This window comes from Aquila chrysaetos, chromosome 19, assembly GCF_900496995.4.
Source record: "Aquila chrysaetos chrysaetos chromosome 19, bAquChr1.4, whole genome shotgun sequence".
Lineage (NCBI taxonomy): Eukaryota > Metazoa > Chordata > Aves > Accipitriformes > Accipitridae > Aquila > Aquila chrysaetos.
Genome location: NC_044022.1, coordinates 19,844,584 through 19,854,663, shown reverse-complemented (window position 1 = coordinate 19,854,663; position 10,080 = coordinate 19,844,584). Strand labels below are relative to the sequence as shown.

Here is a 10,080-nt window from a genome sequence, read left to right as displayed (position 1 = left end):
GTACAACTCTTTCCAATGTGATGCAGTGCTTACAAGCACACGTCACCCACTCACCGGTGCCAGGAGAACCACCAAAACCTGCTTTGCCCTTTCTTCTGGAGGGAATATATCCCAGGAGAACATGAAACACACACCAAGATTGAAAGAGGGGAAGGGAAACTGAGACAACGGCATCCAGAAACTGCAAAAGGAAAACAGGGCTTCATTTGCAGGGTGCCAAGTCTGCAGTCCTGTGTCCACTAATAATTTCATCCGAATAAAACGGCATCTCTAAGAAGCCGAGACCATAAAGGAAGGAACCGTGTATATGCACACGTATGAATGTGCATCATTTGAAGGGGTCTATAATGATTTAAGGCAGGTGAGGACTGAATCTACATAAGTCACACGATCTTGTATCAACACACATATACTAAATTTAGGTTAAGTGGCTTAAATTTGGCTTAAGCGGAATATGCCTTTCATCCCTCCTTCGGATTTTACTGAATATTTTCTTGTCAGTTCTTCTTTCTTCATTAGTCGGGAAGCAAACCGGTATGTTTTAAAATTTCTCCTGCTGTTGCAAGTATAAACTTCCTGAAGATTTTAGCCTGTTTGCAAGAGATTCAGTAAAATGAAGACTTTTTTTAGGTCAACATTTTCTTCTGGCAGACTGAGCCTGAAGTGCACTTTATTTCCCTTTAATTTAACAGCTCCAGCAGCTTTTCCAGTTAAATCGACTGTTCATTATTGAGCCCATTTATGAAGGGCTGTGCAGTGCAGTTTAATGAATCCCTGGCACAAAGCTCCCTTTCAGCGTAGGGAAAGAATAGCAGCCTATTTAGGTCCTGTAGGGCTGTATGTCAAAGGCTGCCTATAATACTTGTCAGGGAAGGGCAGAAATTCCCACTGATATAAGAATGTGCAAGAAATCAACTTTCACAACCAACTCGCCGATTAAGACGCGATCAGGAAATGAGACTGTAGGTTCTGAGCGGTGACACCTGTTTGGGCAGCCAGATTTTCCCATCACTCGACAACCATATGGGCCGTACAACCGGGCAGGGAAGAAAAAGTCCTCCCTCCCCTGTCGTAGAGATTTTCTTACTTTCACGCTGCCTTCCCAATGCCGGGGTGAAAGGAAAACGGGTGTTGTGAATTGTGAGGGCTGGGCTCAGCGCTGGGTTTGGTTTGCCTTCCCCAAGGGAAGGTTTTGCTAGTGATCATAGAATCATGGAATGGTTTGGGTTGGAAGGGACCTTTAAAGATCATCTAGTTCCAACCCCCCTGCCATGGGCAGGGACACCTTCCACTAGACCAGGTTGCTCAGAGCCCCGTCCAGCCTGGCCTTGAACACTGGCAGGGATGGGGCATCGACCACCTCTCTGGGCAACCTGTTTCACCACCCTCATTGTAAAAAAAATCTGCTTTATATCAGCCTGATTCTACCCTGTTTTAGCGACGGGGCGCAGCATGAGATGTTTCCTTCGGGCTGGATCCTAGCGGGATCCCGTCCCAGCATTGCAGGGGATTTACCCCGGTGTTGGACACAGAGACGGGCGGTCCCACGAGCATCGGGAGGGCAGATTCAGCTTCTGCACCCGCCTCCAGTGAAGACCTGCTCCACAAAAGTGCTGGCACCGTAACGCGGTCCTCAGCTGTGCAAGGCTTTCTTGTTTGCGTAAGCCGCTCTCTCCTTTCTGGCCCGCTTGGTCTGTAAGGATAACAAATTGTTCTTCTTGCGAAGGGCTTGATCGTGTGGCTATGAGCTCAATTTGTGGCCTGTGCAAAGCATTAGTGAGCACGGCGTGTCCCTGCTCCCTTTGATTCACAGGGTGACCGTGCTGCGGTTCCCTCAAAAAAGCCACACTTGATGCCAAGGGCATCGTTCTGAAAAGCCTTGGTTTAATCCCAGAGCTGGTTGAGATGCTGCTACCTATAATGAGCAAGAAAAGAAACAAAACCAGATAAATTTCCTACACAAAAGTGGGCAAGAAAACAGCAGTAGAGCCCCTGGAGCCCCTTATTGAGCACTGAACGCTATCCTGCGGGATGAAGGTTTGGGGTGGGGGAAGCACTTCTGCAGCCACTTCACTCACCTCGGTCTGATGGGGGGAGAGTGGAGGGACGAGGACATCTGGTCTGAACATTTGCCTGGGGTTGGGGTTATTTTGTGGGTCTTATCCCAGCGCTTCCCGGACATTAGACCTTGCCAGCGAGCCGAGGTGGATCGCTGGTGGGGCATGAGAGCCGCCCTGCGCGGGCTGAGCATCATCAACCTGAACGAGCACGGGCAGAAGAGAAGCATTGGCTCATACAGCCGCTGGGAAAGAGAGGTGTTTTACAGGAATAACCAAACCGCTATTTCCCTGGAAAAATTAAGTTTCTTTGCAAGTTGTTGACATCATGTGGCTTAGCAAATTTCCCCCCAGGCATTGCCCAACTTGGGGTAATCAGCTCTGCTTGAGAGAACACGGAGAATAAGCATGTTTAATGCAATTATGAAGGCTTTCTAAATCTCCAGATCTGGTTGAGAATATGTAAATTCGGCTGCTTAGCACAACTGAATGCAAACTTTCCTTTGCATGCCTGACAATTGTTTTAATACTCTCCAATTTTTAGGAGGTAATAAAGTCTCCCACTAAACCGTAGCTGAGCTCTCAAAGCTGTTTAATTGAATGAATTCAGCCTTACAGAAGAGAAGCCAGGGCTTTCAGCTTTTTTTTCTCTAAGCCACCGGATATTTAGCCACTCTGCATATAATACCACCCAGACTCATTAACAAACTCCTTTAGACAGGCTATGAAATATTGCCGCTGTAATGCTGAAGCAGATACTAACTTGAGGACAACTTATTTGCTGCTCTATGAGAGTCGTTTCATGTTGCTTAGATAAGAAATGGTCCCGGACTGGCTGCACATCCAGCGACAGACAGCGATCCCCATTTTCTAGACCCGTGCGCAGCTTGAAGTGGCCTCGGAGTAGATGCAAAACTATCTAGTGCAGCAGATGGGATATATATGTTGTTCTTTACATTTCCCCATCAATAAGGGAGCTTGGAGCAGACTGCAAAGCTTGACAGGGCTTGACAGGACCTGAGGGCAAAAGCTCGGGTAGCTAATCCGTGTTGGTTGTATTCAAGCTAAGTAGTTTAAATCCACCTTCTACGTAGACCTACTAATTCTGATACGGAGACGTATATAGATTTCCCATAGCCCTCTGCCTACCGGGTTTTTTTGCTTCAATTACACAGTTGCACTCAGAGCAACTCTCCAAAGAAGAGAGTCTGGGAGGCTCCAGCTGAGCAGGTTTTGCAAGGAGACCCAGTCCAGATGTGCCGGCACCAGAGCCAAGGCTGTGCCTGGGACCGCCAGGCTCTGCCTGCCGCTGGGACCCTGCTGGGACCCTGCTGGGACCTGCTCAGATGCAGGTGAGAGACCAAGAAAACCAGCATTTTTGTTTTGTAGAGGATTTTGAGCCTTTTTTCCCTCTCATGAAATACGTGCTTTCCCCTCTTTTCTCCTTGCAATATTTGCCTTGCATTCAACAAGTGTTTGAAACAAGTCAGGTGAATTTGGCCGATTTTTTCTTTTTTTACCACAAAGTACAGTCTTAGGAGCCTGTTTCCCTTTCCTTCTGCAGAGTTTCGCTTTCCGTTTTTTTCCTTCCAACACAAAACTACTGCATTTCTAATGAGTTGATGCAGACCAAGAAAACTCACTTTTTCAGTCAAAATCCGATATGCATCTTTATTCATATTTGGATGTATAATATCACCGAAAATAAATCTGGACCTCAAAGGGTTGAGATTGTTCTGCATCAGTGCAAAAGTTTTCTAAAGAAAAATCAACCAAATACCTTTTCCCCCCAGAAGAGACAAGATAGTTCCTTCAGGAGCCGTTATCAGTACTTTCAGTAGCCACTTCACTAATTTTTCTACCTTCCGTATGGGAGATTTATACTGCTGCTTCACTAAAGGCGTGCAAGTAAAAACCTCCAGTTTTAACTGAATGCAGCCCGGTCATTTAAAATCTCTACTGGATCACAGTGCTAGATTTTCTCAGGACTACACCTGACTAGGAAAATGCAATATGCCAGGTAACGTGCATAGCAATGAGCTTGGAAAAAACCTCCTTTGCAAATTAAATTAGGCTCACGCATCGTGGCAGGTGTCAGAGCAAGAGCGTGCCTCCATGCCCGTGCTGTGCGGGCGATCCAGCAGCAGCGGGGCTGACCTCGGGCAGAGGAACACATTTTGTGCCAGCTGAGCAGGAGGGGGGGACAGCGCCGGGGGTGGCCGCACGCCGGCGATGGGGATCGCACTGGTCGGGTCTGGGGGATGCTGTGTACCTGTCCCGGGGCCTGCGTACCTGTCCCAGGGGTGTATGTGTACTTGTCCCAGGTGTCTGTGTGTACCTGTCCCGGAGGCTGTGTATCTGTCCCGGTGTGTGTGTACCTGTCCCGGGGGTGTGTGTGTATCTGTCCCAGGGGTCTGTGTGTACCTGTCCCGGGTTCTGTGTGTGCCTGTCCCGGGGTTCTGTGTGTGTACCTGTCCCTGTGTGTGTACCTGTCCCTGTGTGTGTGTACCTGTCCCGGGTTCTGTGTGTGCCTGTCCCGGGTTCTGTGTGTGCCTGTCCCGGGTTCTGTGTGTGTACCTGTCCCTCTGTGTGTGCCTGTCCCTGTGTCTGTGTGTGCCTGTCCCTGTGTGTGTACCTGTCCCTGTGTGTGTACCTGTCCCTGTGTGTGTACCTGTCCCTGTGTGTGCGTACCTGTCCCGGGTTCTGTGTGTACCTGTCCCGGGTTCTGTGTGTGCCTGTCCCGGGTTCTGTGTGTACCTGTCCCTCTGTGTGTACCTGTCCCTGTGTCTGTGTGTGCCTGTCCCTGTGTCTGTGTGTACCTGTCCCTCTGTGTGTGCCTGTCCCTCTGTGTGTGTGTGTGTACCTGTCCCTGTGTGTGTGTGTGTGTGCCTGTCCCTCTGTGTGTGCCTGTCCCTCTGTGTGTGCCTGTCCCTGTGTGTGTGTGTGTGTACCTGTCCCTCTGTGTGTGTGTGTGTGCCTGTCCCTCTGTGTGTGCCTGTCCCTCTGTGTGTGTGTGTGTACCTGTCCCTCTGTGTGTGCCTGTCCCTCTGTGTGTGTGTGTGTACCTGTCCCTCTGTGTGTACCTGTCCCTGTGTGTGTGTGTACCTGTCCCTGTGTCTGTGTGTGTGTACCTGTCCCTCTGTGTGTGCCTGTCCCGGGGGGGCGATGCCCGTCCCGCCCCCGCGGCACCGCCGGTGCCCCCGGCCGGGGGGGGGTGGGTGCAGCCGGCCCGGCCCGGCCCCCGGTGGCCCGGCGGGGAGGCGGGGAGGGCCGGGGCCAGCCCCGCCGCTGAGCCCTCCTCCGCCCCCGCCCGCCGCCTTTTCCCCGCCGCCGCCGCCGCCCGCCCGCCCGGCGCAGCCCTGCGGAGCTCGGGGCGGCGGCGCCGGGCCGCCGGCCATGGCCGTGCCAGCCGCGCTGCTCAGCCCCCACCACCTCCTCTCCTTCTGCTTCCCCGCCGCCGCCGGCGGCCTCCTGGGCTATGGCGACCTGGAGAAGGGCTACGAGGGCGGCGGCGCGGGCGAGGCGGGGGACTTTAAAGAAGCCACCAGGGACCTGCTGAGCTTCATCGACTCGGCCTCCAGCAACATCAAGCTGGCGCTGGACAAGCCGGTGAAGTCCAAGCGGAAGGTGAACCATCGCAAGTACCTGCAGAAGCAGATCAAGCGCTGCACCGGCATCATCGCCGCTCCCCCCCCGCCGCCGCCCGCCCCGCCGCCGCCGCCGCCCGCCTCCTCCTCCTCCTCCTCCTTCTCCTCCTCCTCCTCCTCCCCGCCCGCCGCCTGCCCCGCCAAGCCCCCGCCGCGCCGGGAGGCCTCGCAGGCGGCCAGCAGCCTCCAGAGCAAGAGCCTGGCGGCCCTCTTCGGCTCCCTGCAGCAGGGCCGGGGGCCGGCGGGCGGCGGCGGAGGAGGAGAGGCGGCGGGCGGAGGGGCGGCGAGCGGCGGCGGCGGCGGCGGCGGGGGGGGGGGGGCGGCGGCGGGCGGCCCGCGGAAGGTGCCGCTGCGGGACCGCAACCTGCCGCCCTCCTTCTTCACGGAGCCGGCGCTGCCCCCCGCCGCCGCCCGCGGGCCGCCGCCGGGGGCCAAGGAGCTGGAGAAGGGCGGAGGAGGAGGAGGAGGAGGCGGCGGGGCGGAGGCGACCGAGTTCTTCGAGCTGCTGGGCCCCGAGTACGGCGCGTTGCTGCCCGAGCACGCCGCCCCGCCGGACGCCTTCCCCGGCGGCGGGGCCGCCGCCCGCCTGCCCGCCGAGCTGGGCCTGGAGCACGGCCTCTACGAAGCGCCGCTGCCTCTGCCCGCCGCCCACCACCACCACCCGCTGCTGGGCGGGCTGCTCTACCCCGAGCCGCCCTGGAGCCCGGCCGGGCCCTGCAGCCCCCCGAAGAAGGCGCCGGCCGAGGCGCTGCGCCCGCTCTACCCCGGCGGCGGGGAGCCGGCCCCAGGCGGCGGCGGCGGGGGCGAGGAGCCCGGCGGGCACCTCTCGCCGGGGTTCGCCCCCTTCTTCCCCGAGTGCCCGCTGCCCCCGCCGCAGGTGCCCTACGACTACAGCGCCGGCTACCACCGCCCGGCCTACCCCGGCCTGTAGGGCCGCGCCGGAGGGCTCGGCGAACCGCCCCGGCCCCGCAGCGCTCCCCCCGGGACGGTGAAATGGCGGCGGGGGGCGGCCGGGAGAGGACACCCGCGGGGACCCGGCGGGCGCTCCGGGGGGGGGGGGGGGGGGGGGGGGGGGTGTGCGTGTCCCGAAACCACGGCCGCGGCCCCCCGCAGGATTCACCCGTGTGCTCTGCGAGTCGCCGACTGCGGCGGTTTGGGAGACGCTGCAAATAAAATGTGAAATACTGGGTTCCTTCAGGTGTTTTTCTAGCGGCCGGCGACGACCTTTCCGTAGCCCTTTTCCTTAGGGGTCAGGTTGTGTCTTGCTGTAGGCAGAGGCCCTCGGCGTACCTGTCCTTGCGCGGCGTTGGAACGGGGGCCGCGCTTGGCGAAGGCGGCCCGGACCGCTCGGACGCGGTTTCGGTCTGAAAGTAAAAACTCGGCCAGCTCTCGCGGTGCGTTTAAAATTTTTCCCGGGTCGGCGTGCATCGCAAGCGCTGGCGGATGTTCAGCTGAGGACACAAAGGCGAGGAAAAACCATAAAAAATTAAACAGTGAAGCAAAATTAAAAATGCTGCTACCAAAACTTAGTGTCCTGAAATTTAACAGTGTCTTGCAGGATCTTGCAAACAGCAATTTAGAGTGATACGTAAGTTAATTGACGGCGTAAGTTCGGGACAAAAATGTACTGTAGCCGCTGCGGCGGTGTGATTCCTACGGACGGTTGGATTCCTTCCAGGAATGTGTCAAAGCTCGGAAAGCAACGCGGCTCGGTCTCATTGTGTACAGGAGATTATTTGATAATCATTTAAGTTATGTAAAAGAGTCTATGATAGGTCCTATAAAAATAAAGCTACACAATAGATCTAAGGTCTGTGGTTGTTACTGCCGTTGAAACGCGGCGTTCAAGGGCCTTTCACCGCGCCTCCACCCTCTGTAATGGTTTCTTGGCAGGAGTTAAGACGGGCAGTGGTTTTTGTCTTTCCTGAATCCTTTGAAATGCCGTATTTTATCCACAGCGACCCGTGTGTGTTTTGCCTTCATTTGTACCGGCTGTTTCTTTAACTTACTAGAAAGAAGGGAATGATAATACGCTACAAAGCCAAGGGATGAAAATTGTTACAGTTATGAAAACAAATCAAACTGCTCTGAGGTTTCCTATTGAGATGCAAGTCTTAAAAGGCAATCCCGCAGTCTGGCTCCCCGCCAGCCCCAAGAGGATTGTTTGTTTTTGAAACGGGATCCACATATGGATCAGCCTGAGGTTTTACCCTCGGTGGTGACAAATCCTTGTGCCTTCTGTCTTTTAAAAGATAATGTGAAAGGTAAAACAGTTTTCTTCATTCATCAACCCAGATTTAACTTTTCAGAGACTCGGGGTCAAGACGTTGGGGTGCGTGGAGAGGCGAAGCAAGATCTTTTGGAAATAAACCTTCAGATAGTTTGTTTCGGAAATTGGCTTCATTTTACTTTTAAACAGCAAGAGCTGTAACTTACGCTGCTGCCTCTTTCCTCCCCAAAAGCTGCCCAAGGTCTCCACAAAAGCTGTATGGACAGGAACCACCGTGGATGAATGTCCACAACACTCCAGCATCTAATAGCTGCACGCTGTTAAGGAAATGCTCTTTTCAAGTATAATTTTGCAGTAGTTTATTTAACTAAGCTTCACGAGAGCGTGTATGAGGAACAATGGGCGGCTGGTCCAGCCAAGGTAGCTACAAATTAGGTTAATCCTGCCCCGCTGCTGGTTTTGATGTCGGGACAATGTCCTGCTCTGTGAACTCAGTCCTGCCGCCTTCACTTTGGCAAACCTCCCGGCGAAGAGAGCGCGAGTTTGCATTCGCAAGCAGCGCTCTGCCAGGTCCAAGCAGAGCTTGCGTATAACCACGGTTTAGGTTACCTAGACAGGGCCAGCTGGGGGGTTATTTCAGCTGGAGAGGTGGTCTTGTTCGTTTAGCAAGTGCTTCTAGCATGTGAATTTGTAGCACGAACTGGCAGCTGCTTGGAGTATTTCAGCTCGAGGGTGCTGCGCTGATCTATCGTATTGCCCAGCTTTCTCACCTGAGCCGTGCGCCCGAGGTCGGCGCGCTCAGCCGGCCGAGCAGATGAAGGGGAAGCTGATTATGGAATGGTCTCTGCTAAGGAAAGAAAACGCCTTTTTCACTTAGGATTTCACTGAGCAATTTATTTATTTCACAAGCTCGATATGCAAATGCGTATTAACCAGGGATCTAATCCTGAAGACCTTGCAGCCTATCCTGTCAGCTGTCTCACAGACTTCAGTGACGTTTTGCTCAGAAGAAGTCTAAAAGAGGTCTTCGGGAATAGAGTCTGGGATATGCTGTGTAGACGTTGCAAACCTGAATGGTTTGGTTGCCCACAGGCCTCACCTTTTGATTCCAAGTAGCTGTGAAGTGCCACAAATCTGACCTGCCGGTGGTTTTCACTCGTTTGGTGCTCTGCTGCCTTGGTGCCCTGTGGTGCTCAGAAGCTGAGCATCGTCAGCCTTCTTGGGCGAGATCTTGTCTCAGGCCAGTGGGAGAAGCGGCTCTGTGGGTGTCAGCAGAGCCGGGCTGGTGCAAAACTGGCGCGGCGGCCCGCTCCAGATGCTGCCAGGTTGGGAGGGTTCTTTGTGGGCTTGCAAGAAGTTGGGACCGGGCTCCAGGAGTCAGCCTGACTGAACAGCAGCTGCGGATGTTGCTTCGGCTTAGCTTCTATTCTGCAATAGCTTCTTAAAGGGGGATTTTCAGTTCATAGGAGATTACACTGAAAAAAAAAAAATCAATAAAAAAATTAGTATTCTTCAAAGCACCGCTGCATTTCTGCCAGAGGATGGATGTATTTGAGGAGTACCTGGTACGGGAAGCCTGATGAGGCTGGAAAGGAGCTAACAATGGCTGGGTCGATCCCGGCAGCTTTCCCCACAGCAGAGGCCAGACAAAGGACTTCTGTGCAACTCCTGAGGAGTGCTGGAGCTCCTCTCCCTGCTGCGGAGGAGGCGAGGGCACGGCTACCAGAGCAGGGCTTGCCATCTAGCGGAGCTGCAGCTTTCAGCTGCTTTGTGCATGTGTGGGCTCTTTTTGTTGCGGTTGTTTCCCCCAGCTTGAATAGCGCAGGCACTGAAAATGTCACAAGAGTCTCGCTCAGGGACACCCTTGGGAACTTGTTTTCTCCACTGAAACACTGAAGAGCATCACCTTAAGCGTCTGTAAGAATAAAACCTTTTGTAATCGAGCAAGATATTTTGGTTTATCTGCTGCACTTTTACAAGGAGTCTGTCCCTAACTAAAGCTGATCCTTTTTAGCTTTTCTGTCTTAAAAGAAGTGTGTCCCTTTGAATGGCAGCGGGTTCTCGTTCGGTTGGATCAAGGTCAGACTATCAAACTATTTCGTTTTACAAAGCCCCTGCACCGAGTTCCTCAGATACACTAAATTCC

At 54.2% G+C, this 10,080-nt stretch overlaps 1 protein-coding gene and 1 long non-coding RNA gene across 2 annotated transcripts; one reads left to right on the top strand and one right to left on the bottom strand.

The window, feature by feature from the left end:
• The first annotated feature begins 5,370 nt into the window (after positions 1 to 5,370).
• Positions 5,371 to 6,761, top strand: FAM181B (family with sequence similarity 181 member B). The gene has a single exon (XM_030043153.2). The coding sequence runs from the start codon at positions 5,454 to 5,456 to the stop codon at positions 6,633 to 6,635; it is 1,182 nt and encodes a 393-aa protein (XP_029899013.1). The 5' UTR covers positions 5,371 to 5,453; the 3' UTR covers positions 6,636 to 6,761.
• Positions 6,762 to 8,807: 2,046 nt separating this feature from the next.
• LOC115353559 lies at positions 8,808 to 9,640 on the bottom strand. The gene is made up of 2 exons (XR_003927604.1): positions 9,497 to 9,640; positions 8,808 to 9,409 (listed from the first exon to the last, which is right to left on the bottom strand). It is a non-coding gene; the product is annotated as an uncharacterized LOC115353559 (long non-coding RNA).
• Between the last annotated feature and the right edge of the window lie 440 nt (positions 9,641 to 10,080).